The sequence below is a fragment of the Carcharhinus amblyrhynchos genome, chromosome 2 (assembly GCF_965287045.1).
Source record: "Carcharhinus amblyrhynchos chromosome 2, sCarAmb.v2.hapA, whole genome shotgun sequence".
Taxonomy (NCBI): Eukaryota; Metazoa; Chordata; class Chondrichthyes; order Carcharhiniformes; family Carcharhinidae; genus Carcharhinus; species Carcharhinus amblyrhynchos.
Window position 1 is genome coordinate 42,191,352 of NC_137325.1, and position 21,182 is coordinate 42,212,533.

Here is a 21,182-nt window from a genome sequence, read left to right on the forward strand (position 1 = left end):
ATTCCCTTCCCATGGCAGCTTCCCTTGCAATTGCAGAAGAAAGCTCATCCTTCCTTCCTGTTGAAAGTCCCAAACACTCCTTTCGTGCCCACTTTGCAGAACACCTTCGCTCAGCCCACAAGCGTGACCTCAACCCTTCTGTTGCTTGCCATTTCAACCTCACTCTCATTCCCACATGTCCATTCTTGGCCTGCTGCAATGCTCCAGTGTAGCCCAATGCAATCTGGAGGAACAGCATCTCATCTTCCGATTAGGCACATTACAGCCCTCAGGACGCAACATTGAGTTCTACAACTTTAGACTGTGACCGTAATCCTTTTTAAATATCTGATATATTTTGTCTCAATGCAACAGCCACCACTATCCCTTGCCCCACCAGGGCAGCTGTCTCTTGTTATTAAATTCGCTACACCTTCCACTCATCTCCCAGCACTTAGTAATCACTGTTCCAACCCTCCCATGCATTATAATAGAACCAATAAAAGGAAAACGTGTTATATGAGTTGAACAGACTTGAAATGTTGATTGTTTTATCTCTTTATAAAGCTTTTCCAGCATTCTCTGCTTTTATTTCAGATTCCAGCGTCCACAGTATTTTGTTTTTATTTTGCACGAGTGAATGCCTTGACACAAAATGTATATTTGAAATATAACCAGTATAGTGAGGCATTCAGGTTTGCAGCGGACTCCAAAGCCACGTTAGGATACACGACAGGTGACTCCTCTCAGGCCACGTTTGATGATAAAGAGAAGCCATCCACGATGTCAAATGAGGCACCCTGGACCGCTACCTATTGCCTTCAAATAATAAACTGGACTGCCTTTTATGGAATGTCAATTTGAACTACCTTCTCGTGTACTTTTACAAATTTTATGAATAAATATTTTTTGGAAAAATAAATGAAGCTCCTTAATTTTTCATTGCTGATTTGAGGATACCACCAGAGATCGAAAAGCTTAACAAACGATCAAAATAACTTCTCCCAGCCTGAGTACGGAATCCACTGAGAGAAATAGCCCTCACATCCAGCACATGCGCAATGCACCGACACCGACTTCCGGCGACAGAAGGATTGTGGGAGGAATGTGAAGGAAGTGCTTGGCAGCGCATGGGCAGTGGTGTCTGGCAGGTGAGTGGAAGTTGGTGCCGTTTCTTTACCGGGTTCTCTTTAGAGCCAAGGCCTGAAGCGACTAACAGTAACTGAATCCAGCGGCTAACCCGTTTGCTGGTAAATATCCATCAGTTTTACTCGCAGTCAAAGCAGTACAAGATTTCGCGGTTAGATTTGCCAAATCTATTTATCGTTGCCGGAATTTATTTATCGTTGCAGTAATTGATCCCCTGCCATAAATATCCGTGGCGATTGTCTTCAATGGAAAACGATTGTCATGCGTTACCGTCGAGTAAGCTTAGTCTTAACCCAAGTACTATGGATAAAGTCCTGTAATAGTCTTACTTGCTTTTTGCTGCGACCTTGTGTTGTACACACGTGCTTGGCATTAGCGCTGCCTGCATGTGATACACCAAATTTATTTTAATATTTATTAACACTGAATGTGACTTGCCATCGATGCAGAACTATTTCACCCATCTGGTTTACTAATTAATTTCCCCTGCCATTCTTACCTAGTCTGGCCTCTATGTGACGATGCGGAGATGTCGGTATTGGACTGGGGTAAACACATTAAGAAGTCTCACAACACCAGGTTAAAGTCCAACAGATTTATTTGTCCATGATGAAGGAGCAGTGAGCGCTCTGAAAGCTAGTGGGTTTTGCTACCAAATAAACCTGTTGGTCTTTAACCTGGCATTGTGAGACTTCTTACTATATGTGACTCCAGACCTGTAGCAATATGGCTGACTCTTAACTGCCCTATGAAATGACCCAGCAGGGTCATTAGGGATGAGCAATAAATGCTGGTCTTGCCAGTGATCAGACTTGATGGGATAGATGTAATGAAGCTGTATCCTCAAATGAAGCATACTCTTTTCATTAGAGCCTGGCCATTTTGTGGTGGAATTGGAAAACGCTTTGTGCACACATTCGTGGAAATCTCTTCCCGCTCAAAAAAGACAGTAGGACTAGGGGGCACAGCCTCAAGATAAAGGGGGGGCAGTTCAGAACGGAGTTGAGGAGGAACTTCTTCACTCAAAGGGTGGTGAATCTCTGGAATTCTCTGCCCGTTGAAGTGGTGGAGGCTGCCTCGCTAAATATTTTTAAGAAGCGGGTTGATGGGTTTTTGATAAGAGAGGGGATTAAGGGTTATGGGGAGAGGGCGGGAAAGTGGAACTGAGCCACGACAGATCAGCCATGATCTTATTGAATGGCGGGGCAGGCTCGAAGGGCCAGATGGCCTACTCCTGCTCCTATTTCTTATGTTCTTATGTTCTTAAATCTACAATTCCACCCTCAAAAGGCTGTAGTTCCTGGGTCAATTGAAACGTTCAAGCTCGAGGCTGTTTTTTTTGGGTAAGTGTATCATGAGATAATTTAAAGGTGGGTGAGTGGGAATGAGGTACAGATCAGCAATACATGGCAGAAAATGCTTCAGATGCTAACTGGCCTATTCCTCCTATGTTCCTTCCTTCCGTGAGAGTGTACAAAATTCCTTATTCTAGGATTGACTCTTTAATCTTGCAAGGTTAATATCTTATTAAGTAACTTTTTATACGATTAGCACTGCTGCCTTAACTTCAGGAATCTGTGTTCGATTCCCAGCTTGGGTCAGTGTCTGTGTGGAGTTTGCACATTTCCCCCCCGTGTCTGCGTGAATTTCCTCCAGGTGCTCTGGTTTCCTCCCACACTGCAAAGATCTTTCAGGGGAAGAGATTTGAAATTACATATTGTCAAAGGCTTCTGAAGTCCAAGTGTATGATAATGTATGATCTTCCAGATATGTGGTGATAACTTAGAATCACAGAATTCCTACAGTGCAGAAGGAGGCTATTTGACCTGTAGAGCCTGCACTAAGAACAAACCCATCCAGGTCCGATCTCTAACCCCATGTATTTACTCTGCTAATCCCCTGACACTAAGGGGCGAACACAGTAAGAAGTCTGACAACACCAGGTTTAAGTCCAACTGATTTATTTGATAGTAAACTCGCAAGCTTTCGGGGTTTGCTGCTTCATCAGGCGAATGGAGAGTCCTGGCCTCAGACAAAGCATACAGACAGTTTACAGATTACTGATTAGAATGTGAGTCTTTACACCCGACCTGTTACTCAAGTCTTAAAGTGGCCAACAATGTGAGTGGAAGGAGCATTAAGCCCCAGGCTAAAGAGATGTGTATTGTCTCCAGACAGTACAGTAAGTGAGATTTAGCAAACCCAGGCAAGTCATGGGGGTTACAGATAGTACTCCAGATGTGTACTGTCTGGAGACAATACACATCTCTTTAACCTGGGGCTGAATGCTCCTTCCACTCACTTTGTTAGCCACTTTAAGACTTGAATAGCAGGTCAGGTGTAAAGACTCGCATTCTAATCAGTAATCTGTAAACTGTCTGTGCTGTTATATGCTCTGTCTGAGGCCAGAACTCTCCATTTGCCTGACAAAGGGGCAAACCCCGAAAGCTTGCGAGTTTACTATCAAATAAATCGGTTGGACTTAAACCTGGTGTTGTCAGACTTCTTACTGTGTTTACCCCAGTCCAATGCTGGCATCTCCACATCATGACTATGGGGCAATCCAGCTCGACTATTCAACCTAACCCACACATCTTTGGAATGTAGGGGGAAACCAGAGCACCTGGAGGAAACCCACGCAGAAACAGGGAGAACATGCAAACTCCACATGGACAGTGATCTAAGCTGGGAATCGAACCCAGGTCCCTGGCCTGTGAGGCAGCAGTGCTAACCACTGTGCCACCATGCTGCCTTATACCTTATATTTTTACCAGCTCTCTACACGACTAACTTGGCTACTCTTACTCCCATGTCTTTTCCCTGTAACTCTACAATTCTTTTCTATTCAAATAATATTGAATTCCCTTTTGAAAACTACAATTTAATTTGCCTCTACCACACTGATGCTGTGCATTCCGGATCTTAACTGCTCGCTGTGTAACTAATTTCTAAAGCACTGGTTCAGCCTCAACTGGAGTGTTATGATCAATTCTGGGCACCACACCTTAGGCTGTGAAGGCATGAGTGAGGGTGCATGCCTTCACAGGGATGAGAGATATCAGTTATTTGGAGAAATTGGAGAAGCTCAAGCTGTTTTCCTTATAGAAGATTGAAATGAGATTGACAGAAGTGTTCAAAAGCATGGGATGTCTGAACAGTAAATTGTGGGAAAATGTTCCCATTGGCAGGAAGGTCAAGAATCAGAGCACAACAAATCTAAACTGACTTTCCTTTATTAATCTATATTGGTTTGTGTGACTGTCCTAAATTACTGTTTTTAAAAGCCTTTCCATCACCGAGGTTAAGCTGACTGGTGGGTTATTGGACAGCTTATTCTTATGCCTTCATGGGAACATAGAATGAGGAGCAGAAGTAGGCAAATTCAGCCTTCAAGTCTGCTCCGCCATTCAATCATATCATGGCTGATCTCTCCCAGGTCTCAAATCCACCTCCCCATCTGTTCCCCATATCCCTCTTTCCCTTTTTATTAGAAATTTCCCTGTTGGAACCATTGCTACAGGGCAGCGAGTTCCACAAATTCACCACCACCTTCCGTGAGAAGTAGTTCCTCCGCATCTCAGTTTTAAATTACTGCCTCTCAGCCTATGCTTGTGACCTATACTGCCTTTGATTGCCCCATAAGAGGAAACATTTGGTCAATCCCTTTTAAAACTTTATATATCTCAATCAGATCCCTTCTCATTCTTCTAAACTCCAGCCAGTACAAGCCCTACTGTTTAATCTTTCCTCGTCCATCAACTCTTTCATCCCCAGGATCAGTCTGGTGCCTCTGAACTGCCTCCAATACCACCACATCCTTCCCCAAATAAGGAGACCAGTCCTCTAGATGTGGTCTCACCAGTACCCTATACAATTATCACACTTCTCTACTTTTATACTCCAGTCCTTTTGCGATAAACAGTAACATCTCATTTGCCTTTTTTAGTATGTGCTGTACCTGCATACAGACTTTCTGCGATTCATGAACAAAAACACCCAGATCTCTCTGTCCAGGCACGTTTTGAATCTGTTTTCTGTTTAGGTAATAATTGGCCTCTTTTTTTTTCTGCCAAAATGGATAACCTCACACTTACCCACATTAAACTCCTCTATCTGCCAAATTTTGGCCTATTCTCCCAGTCACTACCTGTTTTCCCACCTATTTTAATATCATCCACAAATTTTATATTCTGTTCCTGCTTATATAGATTGTAAACAGTTGAGGTCCAAGGATTGATCCTGTTGCTAGTTACATTTTGCTAGCCAGAGAAGAACCTATTTATCCCAACTCTCTGTTTTCTGTCAGTCAGCCTATCCTCAATCCAACTTAGTACTCTACCCCCAACCCCTTTTGATCTTACCTTCTGGATGAGTCTTTTATGCAACAGCTTGTCAAATGTCTTCTAGAAGTCTAGATGTACCATATCCATAGGATCCCCGCTATCCACTTTGCTGGTTATGTCCTCAAAGAGCTCAAGCAAGTTTGTCAAGCATGACTTTCCCTTCATAAAATCATGCTGACAATGGTGAATTGAGCTTTGTCTTTCCAAATGCTCATTCATCTCCTTAATGATTGATTCCAGCAGCTTTCCCAGCAGAGGTGAAGCTAACTGGCCTATAGTTCCTACCTTTTGCCTCTCCCTTTTTGAATAGGCGCATCACATTAGCATGTTTCCAATCCATGGGACCTTACGAGAATCCAAAGAATTTTGAAATATCACAAACAATGCATCAAATGTCTCTGCTGCCACCTTCTTTCACCCTAGGGTGCAAGCCATCAGGTCCTGGAGACTTATTTGTCTTTAATCCCATTAATTTATTCAATACCCTCTCCCTAGTAATGGTTATTGCACCAAGGTGCTCTGCATTGACTACAGATTTTGGAAAATCTTCATTATTCTCTACCATGAAGACAGAGGTAAATTATTTGTTTAGTGCCTTTGTGTTCCCCATTAATGCTTTACCAATATCATCTTCAAAAGGTCCAACATGTACTTTAGCTATTCTCTTACACTTTATATACTGTGGAAGCTTTTGGTATCTGTTTACGTTTTCTGCTAGTTTCCTTGCATTGTTCATCTTAGCTCTTTTAGTTCTATTTTTAATAACCTTTTGCTGAACCTTAAAATTCTCCCAATCCTTTGGCTTGTCACTAGCTTTTGCAGTTTTGGTATGCCCTCGATTTTGCCTTTTTGTTCTCTTTGACTTCGTTGAATAGACACGGGATGTTTTTCTTTTTACGATTCCTCTTCAGCATCCTCTCAAGAATATACTTTAATTGAGAGGTATTCAATATCTCCCTGAGCATCTGCCGTTGTTCCTCAATTGTCCTGCCCTCAGTTTTTTGTGTCCAGTTTAGCTGGGCCAACTCTTTCCTTAGGCCTAACGCCAAACTCTAGTGTGACACTCTATCTGAATCTGAAATTCCAGCAAACTGTGGTCACTCTTTCCGAGAGGATCTTTGTCGACAAGACTAATTATCAACCCTTTTTCATTACGTAATATTAAATCTAAAATAGCCTGCTCCCTAATTTGTTCTGTAACTGGTTTATACTATGCCCCACTTTGGAAGTATGGGGGTGTGGGGGCTGTAAATTACCCCTACCAAGATGTTTTTCCCTTTGTTTTTTATTTCTACCCAGATTGATTCAACATGTTGGCGCTTGGTGCCAATATCATTTCTTAATACAGCCTTGATGTCATATTTAACCAATAAAGCAACTCCGCCACCTGTCCAGTCTTGTCTAACCTCTCCGAACACTGAGTACCCTTGGACATTCAACTCCCAGTCCTGGTCCTCCTGTAAACAGGTTTCAGTAATCCCCACCCAAATCATATCCATTTGTTTTTATGTAGAGGAGAGGGATAGAGGATCCCTCTATCTGTCTCACTTGCAGTCACACCCTGCTGTTCTTGACCATGGACCACTTCCTGAAGTAAGGATGTAATATTTGCAATTTTCTAGTCCTTTCACACCACCCTTCAATCTAAGGAGGATTGAAAAATTACGATCAGTGTCACTGCGATTTCCACTTTTACTTCCTTCAATAACCTTGAATGAAACTGATTTGGTCCTGGTGATTTATCAACAATTAAGTCTAGCCAGTGTCCCAAGCATGTAAATGATGTTTCCTTAAAGTGATCTATGGTCTAAGAATTTATATGGGTAAGTATTCCACCCCTTTAATATTGTGATTCAATGTAAAAATTACCCAACAGCCAAGCTTTATCCTTAAACAATTAACAAAGGAGGCATCAGAAAGGCTGATGCCATGAACACATGATATACATTTTGTAAAAAAGCTAATCTTTTCAAATGGGCACAAAAAAGCCAAGGTGGCTGTGAAAAGCCCCCTGTCTATTTACAACTGCAATGTGATTAGGCTTCTAAAAGGCTCCAAGTGAAAGGCAAGTAGGCATATCCAGGTATCTGAACACTTTTGAAATTCGATGAGCATGGATTGTATAAGAAGCCATTTTGTGTGGCAGTGTGAGGGACAAGAGCAGCAGACAATTCTCAGCAATTTTACAAAATTGTATAATATCACATGTTTGTGACATCAGCCTTTCTAATGCCTCCTTTTTAAATTTTTTTTAAACCCATTCAATATTACATCAGCCTTGAAAGTGGAATGGATTTGATCTGACATTTAAATCAATTCTCCCCTAACATTATTGACAGGTCATGGAAGGTTAAAGTATTGGCAGAAATTCTACCTTTGTGCAGTTATGCCACTCCGAATCTTTTGGAGCCTCTCAAATCCTGTATTTACTGTTGAAGCTCCCGTTACTTTCCTGCCATTGTGACAATGGGACAACATACATTGTGATAGCCAAAAGGCATTTGCAAGCTTGCGTTTCTGTTGATAAGTCAGTTTTGACTAATGAAGTATGTTTTCAAGCAACTACCCATTGTAACTTTCAGTGCATTGTTGTCTTGCTTCCGACCCAACTTGGAAGGAAAGACTGACATTTTTTGCTGTATGAGATATGGCGCTCACAGCCACAGTACATCCCCATAAAAATAATGCAAATTGCACAGATTTTTGAGGAGAATGGCAAGAGTTATCCCACAGCAGCATGTGTCACAGAAAACAACTTGCATTTATATAGAGCTTTTAACATAAAATGTCCCAAGACGCTTTCCAGGAGTGCTATTAGACAAGTTTAATACGGAACCGCATGAGATTTTAGGACGTGTTGCCAAAAGCTTGACCAACAGGTTGGTTTTAAAGAGTATCTTAAAGGAATATAGAGGTAGTGAGATTCAGAGAGCGATTCAAGGCCTTAGGAGCTAGGCACAGTTATAGATGCGGCAGGCACTGGTTGAGTGAAGGAAATCAAATTGGCAAGTGTGTATAGTGTGCTTGCCTCTCTGGATTTGATTTTTCCCCCAATTTTAGAAAAGATATATATTGGGGAAATGCTGAAGCTGTAAAAGGCACTGAACACTGTTCATTTTAATATTGTGACCGAACTGTGGAATTTATTTTTCTAAATTCAAAATGTTCTTTCTGTTTAAGAAATGTCTTCCTACACCTGCATCACATGTCGAGTGGCTTTTGCTGATGCTGAGATTCAGAGATCACACTACAAAACAGACTGGCATAGATATAACCTGAAGCGTAAAGTAGCTGACATGCCTCCAGTTACAGCTGAGAACTTTCAAGAACGAGTACTTTCCCAGAGAGCAGCTGTAGAAGAGCAGAACAAGGGGACTGCAACAGATTGTGCATCTTGTGGCAAAAGATTTGCCACTTTCAATGCCTACGATAACCATCTGAAATCCAAGAAACACCAGGATGCAGAAAAGAAGGCCACCGGCATTGCAAGTAAAGAGTTGGAAAGGCTCAATGCAAAAAATGTGGAGAAGGGATTAAGTAAGGAGAGAATGGAAAAAGATGCATTGAATACAGCCATTCAGCAGGCTGTAAAGGCCCAACTGTCACCTTCAACGAGGAAAAGGACTGTTGTCCCAGCAACTGGGGGCATTCAGTCACAAGTCACAGTTAGCAGCCAACAATTGCAGCAGAGTAAGAAAAGGCCTGACAAGCCTCCTCGGTTAGTCTGGTTAGAACAACAAGCTACAAAATTGGAGCAGCGAGAATACTCAGATGAGGAGGAAATGGTGATGGAAGATGATGGTAAATAATGATAAATAAGCATCTTATTTCTTGTTAGATTTTAATAATGCTCTGTAGAATATGTGTATTGCACTGAAGCTTCAACCTTGTATTAAAGAAAATTCTAACCCCAAAACACAGATTAGCTCAGTTAACAGTTCATCAGTAACTGACATGGCTGGTTTGATAGATTAGTGAATGCACCCAAACATTCAGCACATAATGACTAGTCTCATGCTTGTTTAGACTCTAAATGATATTTTTGCAATAAATATATTGTAGTATCATCTTACTGAAAATTTGTGCAATACTCAATTACCTAAAAATAATCTGTCTTTTCTAAGAATATCACCTAACACAACTTGTCACTGCCAAGATATTCTCAATGAGCTCTCTTCCCTGTAGTATAATTTATATTTACATTAGAGGTGGAGAAATTGGGAAGAAAATTCATTGTATGGAGCAGCCAAAAAGATGGTGACCAACATGTGTTTAGTAGCTGAGATGAGTATCCATTGTTTTTCATGTGCCACGAGTTTACTTAATTGACTCTAGATCTGAGACTGCGTTCTTGGCTCCCACTCATCATACATGCTAGGACAGCTGTGCGTCAGAGGTCAAAAGCTGTCTTATGATCCTTTCACCATACCAAAGTGCCAAACTTTGCACCTAGCGTCCACGGAAATGCCTTCTGATCTCAAGTCTTTATTTGTTCACAGGATGTAAGCATCACTGGCAAGATGATTTATTATCCATTTCCAATGGCCTTTGGAAAGATGGTGGTGAGCCACCTTCTTGAACTGCTGCACTGCAGTTGGCTCGCGTGTACCCACAGTGTTGCTTGTTAGAGAATTCCAGCATTTTGACCTAGCAACAGCAAAGTGATAAAGTCCCAAGTCAGGTTGTTGAATGGTTCGGAGGGGAACTTGTAGGTAGTGCTGTTCCACATGTCTGCTGCCCTTGTCCTTCTAGATCGTAGAGTTTGTGGGTTTGAAAATTGCTTCTGAAGGAGTCTTGGTGAGTTGCAGCAGAATATTTTGTAGATAGCACATAAAGCACCTATTGTGTGCCAATAGTGGAGGGTATAACTGTTCATGTTGCTGAATGTGGTGCTGATCAAGAATTACACTCTGGAATTGCATTGATCCAGGCAAGTGGAGAATATTCCCTAACAATCCTGCCTTGTGAATGAAGGTCAGGCTTTGGAGAGTCAGGAAGTGAATTACTCGCCACAGAGTTGCCAGCCTGAAAACTGCTCTTGCAGCCACAGTAATTATATGGTTGTCCAGTTCAGTTCCTGGTTAGTGGTAACCCAAATGTTAATAGTGGGAGATTCAGCAATGGTAATGCTGTTGCATGTAAGGAGAGATGATAAGAATGTTCAGGGATTGGGAAGACAAGTAGCAGGTGACGTTCAATCCAGAGAAGTGCAAGGAAGCATGTGGAGAGACAGTTCAAAACAAAGAAGCTCCAAAGGGGGATACAGGAACAGAGGTATCTCAGTGTATGATGTATATATGTCATTGAACATGATGGGGCATATTGAGAGAACAGTTAAAATAAAGTGTATATATCTTAGTCTTTATTAATAGGAGTTCAAGAGTAAGGAGGTCATGTTGAACTTAGGCTTCATTTGAAGTACTGTGTCCAGTTCTGGATGCCATACCTGAGGAAGGATGTGAAGACATCAGAGAGAGTTCAGAGGAGAATCATAAGAATGATTCCAGGGATAAAGAACTGATTGGAGAGGATGAGACTGCTTTCTTTGGAGAAAAGAAGACAGCGTAGACTTGATAGAGGTATTCAAGATCTTGAAGGGTGTGGTCAGGGTAAATAGTGAGAAACTGAGCATCAGGAACTAGAGGACACAGATTCAAAATAATTAGAAGAAGAAGTAAACATGAGGTGAGGAAAACATTTTTCACCCAGAGAGTATTTGGAGTCTGGAAAAGTTTTCTTAGAGGGTCTTGGAGGCATGTTTGATCAAGATATTCAAAAGGGAATTGGATTTCTGTCTGAAAAGAGAGAATGTGTAAGATTGCAGGGGACTGGGACAAGGTAGAACGCTCTTTCAGAGAGCCAGTACAGTTTCGATGGGCCGAATGGCCTCCTTCTGCACTGTAAAGATTCTTGTCAGTTACACTTCCCTTGCTTTTCTGCACCCCACCAGCAGAATGATGGGGTGGTAATGGAGTGGATTTGTCCTTTTTGTGACGAGGACATAGCTGGATACTTTTCAATGTTGTTGGTAGTGTCGTAGCTGTACTGGAACAGCTTGGCTAGATATTATTTTGGCGCATAGCTGTTGCTGTATCTAGTGCCTTGCGCCATTTCTTGATATCAGGTCGAGTTAATTGAATTTCTTTAAGATTGGTAGCTGTCATGCCTAGGGGCTTTAGGAGGAGGAGATGGTCCATCCTCTTTGCACTTCTGGCTGGAGATGGTTGTAAATACTTCAGCATTTTCTTTTATACTGCCATACTCGGCTCCCCCATTATCGAGAATGGGGATGTTTCCTCCTCCAGTTTGTCCTCCACCACTCACAACTGGATGTGGCGAGGCTGCAGAATTTTGATCTGATCAGTTGGTTGTGGGATTGCTTAACTCCACCTATTGCACATTGCTTCTTCAGTTTAGCAGGCATGTAATCCTGTGTTGTAGGTTCACCAATTGACACCTCATTTTTATATTTCCTGGTATACCCTCCTGCATGCCTCATTGATCCCCTGGCTTGACAATGGTAGAGTGAAGGACATGCAAGGCCATGAGGTTACAGATTGGTTGAGTACAATTCTGGCTACATCTAGTTGGCAGTCGTTGGAAGGTGTTATATGGAAATTTGATTATATCAGGGAATTGGGAATGCCACATATGGATTTCTTACTAGCTCGATTTGGCAATTCTTAAACTTGATAGATTTCCATTTTTTTGTTAAACATATCCCACTAACCAAAAAGATACTTGGGAATTAAGAGGATCTTTTTTGTGTGTGCAGTGTTAACTGGTTATTGATTACTAGCAGTCCTCCCAAACATCACCCAAAGGTATTACCTTAAACAGTGAATGTTGGTGATAAAAAGAACTATGATTGTGTCGTCATGGTTGTCTAATCCTGCACAAACAACTAGAAGAACTTCCTAGCTCATCTTCACATTATAAAGTTGTTTTTTCCACTTGAAAGGGCAGATACGCTTTAGTTTAAATCCGTGGCTGAAATACAGCGCCTCTGACACTGCAGCATACCCTCATTACTGCACTGAACTGTCGGCCTAGATTTTGTACTCAAGTGTTTTAAGTCACACTCGAACCTACAATCTCTGACTCAAAGGTGAGTGCTACCCATTTAACCACAGCTGACACCAGCTGAAAACCTGGGGCCTTGTTATTTATGGTTTACTTTTACCTTCGTTGGTTCATTTATCTACTGATTGACTGAAAAATTTGCAGTGATTTTATTTCAGATCTCTTTATTTCAGTTTGCTAGGTCTAGCTGCCTGTCCCGATAAAGTGGAGATGTTGGCGTTGGACTGGGGTGGGCACAGTAAGAAGTCTCAAAACACTAGGTCAACATCCAATAGATTTATTTGAAACCACTCGCCTGATGAAGGAGCAGCACTCCGAAAGTTCATGATTCCACATAAACCTGTTGTACTTCAACCTGGTGTTGTGAGACATCTTACTACTCTCCCATTAAGAAGTATGTAGCATCCCAATATCAGGACAAAATTTGCTCAGTTATGCACTGCATTCCTACACAAAATTGTGATTTTCTTAAATTGGTCAAAATTTGACTAAAAATATTTTGTTCTGAAGTATTTATTTACACTCGTATACATTTGTTTTAAAGCTTATTCCAAGATTTAAAGTATAGATACTTAAGAGCACAAGAAAACAAGAGTTAAAATTGACTGTGGTTTACACTTTGTGCTCTTTCCATTAGGTGAATGGGAGGATATGGATTCTGGCAGTGACATGGAGGATGATTTAAAGGACGAGGAGAGGCCAGCTGATAAAGAACCGAGTGAGGACTCTCCAACTAACGCCATTCCAGTCACCGACTGCTTATTCTGTTCACATCATTCTCGTTCTCTATTAAAAAATGTGGATCATATGACAAGGTCCCATAGTTTTTTTATCCCCGATATTGAATATTTAGTGGATCTAAGGGGGCTATTAAGGTACTTGGGTAAGTACTCTAAGAATCCAGTATGAATTTTGTCTCTTCCCAATAGTAAATTCATGAATGCCGATGTATTAATAAGCCCTAAATGAAAATCCATTTGCATGTTGCTACTGAAATTTATGCCAGATGTTTAATGAAGAAATTAGTTGTGTTAACTGAAAGGTTGGTTGTCACCTATGTGCAGTGACACTGACTGGTAGAATATTAACTTCTGCCAGAGATCTATCAATCATCTTTCCCTTCCACAGTGTTGCTAAAATTCCCATCTCAGCTGTGTCACCGGAGAATTACCAAGCAGAGGTAGCATTGAGGACCCTTGACAGACTGAGTTGTTTGTTTGCACTGCCTAATAACGGTGCAACATTGATATTTAACTTAAACAAAATTAATTTGGAGAAAATTTGTTCAGTCTTTTGCTAAAGATTGTGTCAGCTGTTCATTAATCTGATAGTTTCACTCTGGGTCAGTTAGATAACTTGAGGTTCAGAAACCTGGGCCGATCCACAGTTACACTTGATGGCCAGAGAAATGTAGTGATTCAGCTACCATTTTTAGTATGTAATAAATTAATTGTCAGAATCCAATGTCCAAGTTAATTTACAATTCAGAAATGTTCACATGTAGAAAGAGCTTTTTTAAAAAATTTGATTCAAAGTTTGAGGTTGGTGAGAAACTTAGAGTTTTCTGATGAGGTTCATGTAGCACCACATGATATAATCAATCACTGAGCATGGGAGGAATCTGAGGCCAGTCTTTCCTTATCATAGGAGCAAAATACTGCAGGTGCTGGAAATCTAAAATAAAAACAAAATGCTGAGTCTGGTGCCACATAGGAGAGAGAGTTGAAATAGGTATATTCCCATAACTCAGAACAGGCACAGACTCAATTTTCCTTCCCCACACAGGTGGAAATCAGTTCCCACTTATACTTAAGAATTATGCCCAAACCTGGTTAGTAACAGCTGCTGTCACTTACACATAGAACGTGCTCTTCATTATGACAGAATTGCTATGTTAACAGCAGAAAGCTGGCTGCTTGTGATGCATATAATTTTACTTCTGCAGGAGAAAAGGTTGGCGTGGGAAATGTCTGCCTGTGGTGCAATGAGAAAGGGCGATCTTTTTACTCGACACAAGCTGTCCAGGCTCATATGGTTGATAGCAGCCATTGCAAGCTCTTCACAGATGGAGATGCTGCTATTGAATTTGCAGACTTCTATGATTTTAGGTAATAACAATTCCATGAAGAATTTTGGGGTTTGTAAAATGTTTGACTCTACTATGTGTTTTGTGCATTTTGTAGGGAAATGATATTGCTTTCAGTGGAAACTATTAACTTTCTAAAAGAATTAACATTTTATGCATTGTTAAGCTAATGCTAGACAAATCACCTGCTTTTCTTCAGCAACCATATTCTTCAAAGCTTCCTCACTCCCTTTATTTCAGCCTGTGCGAACAGGTAAAAGTTATTTTTCTTACAGCCACTCTCCCAGAAACTAAACTGCTCAGACTTTGGCCTCCCAATCACCACCTTTGCAGCTGTTGATTTGCAAAGCTATGCCTACTCATCTGCCTTTGATGTCAGTATCTCCCATAGGCATTGATTAGGGATAGTCAGCATGGCTTTTTTAGAGGGAGGTCATTCCTATGTTCTCAAGTGTTTAGAAGAACAGGAAGTGATCTCATTGAAATTTATAAGTGATCTCATTGAAAGGTAAATGAAAGCAAAATACTGATGATGCTGGAAATCTGGAATAAAAAGATTTTTACTTAAAACAGATTATCCCTTTCAACTGTATAATTTGAGGTGCCTTTCACTCACAGGAACAGATCCAAGCCACTCTTGAATACCTATAGCATGTTGTCACCTACCTGCATTCCTTCTGTCTGAAACGCCATTTGCATCTATTTTATTAGGTGTTCACCATTCTGTTGCACAGAAATTGCCCTAAGAAACATCACAAATGACATTTTCTGTGCCTGATGGTATATTTTTTCTCCTGAACAGTTTGCTACACCATTTTCTTTCAATACCTGTCCTTTGTTACCCAGCTGAATGGTACGATACTTGGCATGACTTCTCTACACAATCTTCCAGCCACTTAAACCCCCAACCCTGCTGCTCTGTATCCCCCCAACCACTGTTTCCCATCATTTCCATAACCTCTTCTGTCTGTCTTCCCCGTTCCCCACCATCACCACCACCAATTCCGAAGAGTGAATTCCTTCAATTGATTTCTCTTATACACGTCCAACTTTTTCATGCTAACATTCAGCAACTGTACAATTAGTTGCTGAGGCTGCACTCTCAAGAGTAGCCGTTTTCTCCTTTTAAGACCTTGCTTTAAGAAACACCTTTTGGATCAAGCTTTTGCTGTTCTCTTTGAATCACTCCTTTGCTTATCGTTCATTATCTTCATAATTTTTATGAAAATGGTAGGAAATTTTACTACGTTAGAATATCTGAAATATAACCAAATTAGTATAGTCAATAAAACAGAGTATTTTGTGCCATGGAAATGGGAAGCAAATTCAGTACCAAGCCTGCCAGTTTGAAACCCTTGTAGAGCATTTCTAGCTGATAGTAAAATTGTTAATGACAGTGCAGACTGCAACCCAGATAGTTCTGTTCAGAAGATGCCTTTCAAACATGATAGTGGATGGAGAACAGCTAGAACTTAATATCTGCTTTCTGCCATATATAGTATTTAAATATATAAAGTTAAAAAGATTAGAAGTGGCCCCAATTCAATTACTGTATTCCAGTATAAGAAATTATTGTTTATAAAAATTCACTGAATTTTTTGTTTCTCTGTGTATAGGGATAGTTATCCTGATCATAAAGAAGGGGAAGATGTTGAAATGAAAACAACAGATGTATCAGCCAAGAATCTGGAATATGATGAGGAAACAATGGAGCTGATACTTCCTTCTGGTTTGTATCCAGTCCTGATGTGTCTTTGTTACACACAATGTGTCAGAAAAATTCCATCTTTATATGGATTGATTGGACTGTTTGAGAAAAGCACCGTAATTGTTAACGTTGTTTAGATTGGATTGTTACATGTAACAGTATATTATTGCAGTTCATAACCAAAGCAAATGCTTTAACTATAATGATTTTTGCTATACACTTCTATTGATAAGCTAGATAAAACTTGAGTGAAACAAGCTGATGAATTTTGTGATCTGTTATTTGTTATAAAACAAGATTATGAGGGGCATGGACAGAGTGGATAGGCAAAAGCTTTTTCCCAGGCTGCAGAAGTCAGTTACTAAGGGGCTCAAGTTTAAGGTGCGAGGGGCAAGATTTAAAGGAGATGTATGAGGCAATTTTTTTACACAGAGAGCGGTGGGTGCCTGGAACTCGCTGCTAGAGGAGGTGGTAGAAGCAGATACAATAGTGAGTTTTAAGGAGCGTCTGGACAAATCCATGAATGGGATGGGAATAGAGAGGTGTGGTCCCCAGAAGGGTAGGGAGTATTAGTTCAGCCAGGCATCATGGTCGAAGGGCCTGTTCCTGTGCTGTAATTTTCTTTGTTGTATTCACATATAAAAGCTCCATTCTGACGAATCACTGACTCCTGCTTCTGAGTTTTCAGATTATCTGATTTTCCCTTTATCACTGCTGTTTTTTCCTCCACCTTGCCACGCAACTATTTTTAAGCAAAGTTGTGAGCTTTGCTGGCAAAGCCAGTGTGAACAACAATCTGGTACTTTTATGGTCAACAGTTCGAGTTTTAACATAATTTACTTCACTAAATTTAAAGTCCAATGGGATTTAAGCTCTCCTCCAGATCAGTAATCCAAGATTATCAATCCTGTGATGCAATGTATGCTTCTGTAGCCTAAGTAGCAATATTTACTATTCAGTTGACACTTGTTATATGGGTCCAGGATGTCTTTTTAAATAAGCGAGGACATTTAGTGCTGTACATCCTTACCCACTTAGAATTGGGTTGCGAGCTAAGGATAAAATGTTACAATAATGCAGTAATGGCTACTTGTATTGCACAGACCTTTGCAGTCAACAGGGTAAGTGGGAGTTACATTTCATCAACTTGGGAAAATAGTATGTATCTGATTTACATTCTATTGTACCATCATATAAAGTTTATTCTTGCTTTTTCTACAGAGAACGTGTGTACAGAAAACTGAGTCTGACTTCATCACCAAAATTGATGACCAATCAGAACAAATTCTTGTTTTGTTTGAGAGAAATGCATATGTTATTTCAAGTGAAGATATTTCTTAAATATATGGAGAAAGAGTAACTATTCACATATTGCATATCCATCAAGTATATCCATGACATGCCACTATGTAAAACCATGTGACTAGAGCATGTAACATCTACTCTCCCTCCAGGATTTTGAATTGGATCCACTCGATCTTTATTGGATCTTTTGTTAGGCTTTGCAGAAACCATACATACGCTGACTGTGTATGCTTGGAGTGCACAGAGATTGCGCAATTGACTTTGCTGCCAACCCCAATCCCTGATAACTCCCATCCCATGAGGTCCCTCTTGCCATGACTCAACTGTGGCCTGCGTCATTCTCCAATCTTTGGCCTCCAGTAGCAACAGCTACTGCCTCCCTAATAAAGTTGCTTAACAAAAGATCTGTCAGCCCTAGTTGGCCGGCAACTCTTCGTGGATACTTAGGATAACCACTGCCTTTTAGCATATTATTATTGGATGTAAGCATGGTAACCTAGCTAATGGAACTAGGAGTAATGTGTTGTAGAAATTTTGCACCACTGCCAAGGATCACTTTGTTTAAGAAACTCTCATTCTCACTGTGCAAACTTGTTTATTTAACTAAGTGGTGTATTGAGGAAGAAGACTTGAAATGCATGTTCATTTGGATCAAAATATTTTACTTGGGTATAAACTGGCAGCTAAGACGTGTTGAGTGAAATGAAGATTAAAATTCATAGACAAAAACTTGGAAATAATTTGACTATGTTTAAAATCTTTCCACTCTCTATTCAAATCTCAGGTGCCAGAATTGGCCATCGATCATTGCTGAGGTACTATAAACAACATTTTGGTGTCTCTAGAGCGGTGGCTGCCACGGGGACTCGTGTGCTAGGCAGGGTACTGCAGCAGTACAAGGCACTAGGCTGGACAAGTGAACTTGGTAAGTCATAGCAAAATAATGCAGATGTTAGAAATGTTGAGGGGAGAAAAGGCAGGTAGGGTGGAAGCCATGACAGAGCAGGGGGAAACAGGAAGTGATGAGAAAGGGCAATAGGGGAGAAAGGGATGATGATGATGGGAGGCGCAGGAGTAAACGGATGGGGCAGCGGAGGGCGAAAGGACTAGGCGGGGAGGATGATGTGATGGGGCGGGGGCAACATGCATTGTAGTGGAGCGGGGTTGCAATGGGGATGGTGTGGACAATGAGATGTGGCGTGAGAGACTGGGGTGGGGGAGGGTGAAGGACAGATACAGGGTTAGTGTGGGTGGGGGGGGGTAAGCATGCAAAAGCAAAATGGGGGGCGATGGCAGGAGGACTGTCGGGGGGGGGTGTGATAATGTGGTGGGGTTGCAATGGGACAATGGAGCAGGGCAAGGAGGGTGACTGGGATGGTACAGTGAGTGGAGTGCAGTGGTACGGCAGCGGGATGGGGGGAGCGTCAGAAGCAGGAGGGGGATGGTGGTGATGGCGGCAACGGCAGTATGGTGGGGCTGGGGTGGGGATTGGCTGGTGTGGGCGATGTGAAGGGGAGGCAGAACAGGGTGAGAAACTTCAATTACGAAGATAGCATGGGGAGTTTGAGGCTGTTCTACTTGGAGAGATGAGGGCTAGGTTGGGGAACTTGGAGAGAGGAGGGCTAGGTTGGGGAACTTGGAGAGAGGGTGGCTAAGAGGAGATTGGATAGAAGTGATCTGAATCATGAAGGAGCAGTAGATAGGAGAACTTTTTCACACAAGTGATTCAGGTCTGGAAATGAACTGCCTGGAAATGTGGTGGAGACAGTTTCAATCAAGGCATTCAAGAGGGCATCAGATGATTTTCTGTTCAAGTATTGTGCAGGGGTACGGGGAAAAGACAGAGGGATGGCACTAAGTCATGAACCACAGAATCCCCGTAGGCCATTCAGCCTGTTGAGTCTGCACCAATTCCCTGAAAGAACATCCCACCCAGGCCTTCCCCTCTGCCCCTGTGCCCTTGTGCCCCCCCCCCCCCCCCTTCCCCTGCCTTTGCAGACATGATGGGCCAAGTGGCCGCCTTAGGTGTTAACAGTTCTAAAATTCTGTGATGATGTGCGGTTGTAAAGTAGCAAATAAAACTCATGTGCTTTTTGTGATCACCTTTTTTTCCTTACTAGCAAAAGCAGCATCACAGAGAAGAGAACGTGACATACAGTATGTCCAAAGGATGAAATCCAAGTGGATGTTAAAGACAGCATTGTCCAACAATGCTACGAAACAGATGCATTTTAGACCACAAGTCGTGTTTTAGAGATTCAAACTCCAGTAAGCAGACAGTGTGTACATGTCGACTGGTTAATACAGGGGATGATTGCAGTGCCTGTAACTCGAGATATTTCGCAGACTTTTCTGATTATATATTTGGGGTTCTTTTGTGTTTTACATGTCTGGTATTTCATTTGCAGGTTAGTGTTGAGGATGGGAAAACATTTATTGAAACATTAATTAACATTACTATGCTGCTTCACATTTAATATAAATTGTTACTTTCATTTATATAGACATACTTTGAGTTCTGCACACCTATGTCATTTTGGCTATGTATAAAATCTGGAAATCTGCATAGCAATAATGCTATGAGGTGTTCAACTATATGATATTGCTGCCTTTTAAAAGTGTACCTGTTAGTACTTTGTAATGAATGGAGAAGTAATGATGTGGAATCTTCCCTTTTTTCCACATATTAATCATAATGTAATCCCATTAGTATGCTTTCAGAATGAGAATATACGAAAGGTTAGAGTGAAAATCAGTAGAGGTTTTATACTGTACAGAAATCACTCAAACTGGTATTAAAGCAGAATAATTTTCTTCCCTCTCCAAGTCAACGGTTTCCACCTTATTTCTGTTATCATTCTTGGACCCTGAGGCTGAAATGTTAATGGACAGTGGCAGCATCACTGCCAAGTCCCACCTTGTTGATAAAGAGGTATGAATGACTTAAGGCAGAGATCATTATCGAGTTTAATAGTGAGAACTTTGCTACATTTTTATTCCCTCTCTTCCATTTGGGAAAGAGGCTTGCCTCCCTCAGTTCATCATCATAGCAATACAGTTTAGTTTTGGAAATCGGGGAGTTGGGGATTTAACAGATGAACCTCTGCTGCTTTGAACTCTTGTTGGCATTGCAAACCCTCACAGCCAGGATGTACATTGTGAGACCTCAAAGTCTTTGAATATTTGTGAGCTTAGAGAATTTTGAGGACAAAAAAACAAAATTCATTATAATTCCTTCTAAATTGTCAACTTTTTTTGCTGTTTGATTAAACTAATACACTTTTGAAATGAACCTAAACTGCTCATTTTAATTTTTGCATTTAAACAGTTAAAAAATGAAAGTATGGATTGGAATAAGTTAGCTGGTGAGCAGGGAACAGTGCATGGCACAGATAGTAAGTCATTCTTTTACTCCCCATTTTGTTTTTAAAAAAACTACTTTCTTGATTCTAAAGAGGAAATTGCAGACATTCTTATTAAAAAATGAAGATGTGAATCAGAATCATGAATTCTGAACTCTATCCGTCTA

General features: G+C 41.0%; 1 protein-coding gene across 3 annotated transcripts; it reads left to right on the forward strand.

Annotated features, from left to right (window-relative positions):
• Positions 1 to 1,106: 1,106 nt before the first annotated feature.
• znf622 (zinc finger protein 622) lies at positions 1,107 to 20,945 on the forward strand. 3 transcript variants are annotated; one of them, XM_080205026.1, is made up of 7 exons: positions 1,107 to 1,130; positions 8,652 to 9,272; positions 13,192 to 13,437; positions 14,500 to 14,662; positions 16,257 to 16,369; positions 18,438 to 18,578; positions 19,774 to 20,945. In XM_080205026.1, the coding sequence occupies exons 2-7, from the start codon at positions 8,654 to 8,656 to the stop codon at positions 19,905 to 19,907; spliced, it is 1,416 nt and encodes a 471-aa protein (XP_080061152.1). In that variant the 5' UTR covers positions 1,107 to 1,130; positions 8,652 to 8,653; the 3' UTR covers positions 19,908 to 20,945. The 3 variants fall into 3 exon arrangements, with proteins under 3 accessions (XP_080061152.1, XP_080061134.1, XP_080061143.1); XM_080205008.1 differs by having other exon boundaries at positions 1,117 to 1,229; XM_080205017.1 differs by lacking the exon at positions 1,107 to 1,130 and adding an exon at positions 2,400 to 2,471.
• Positions 20,946 to 21,182: the final 237 nt, after the last annotated feature.

Excerpts from the sequence above, each read along its gene's own strand:
- znf622 (XM_080205026.1), top strand. The coding sequence starts at position 8,654 with ATGTCTTCCTACACCTGCATCACATGTCGAGTGGCTTTTGCTGATGCT. Across the intron at positions 14,663-16,256 it reads GCAGACTTCTATGATTTTAG|GGATAGTTATCCTGATCATA; the intron begins GTAATAACAATT and ends CTCTGTGTATAG. Across the intron at positions 16,370-18,437 it reads GGAGCTGATACTTCCTTCTG|GTGCCAGAATTGGCCATCGA; the intron begins GTTTGTATCCAG and ends TTCAAATCTCAG.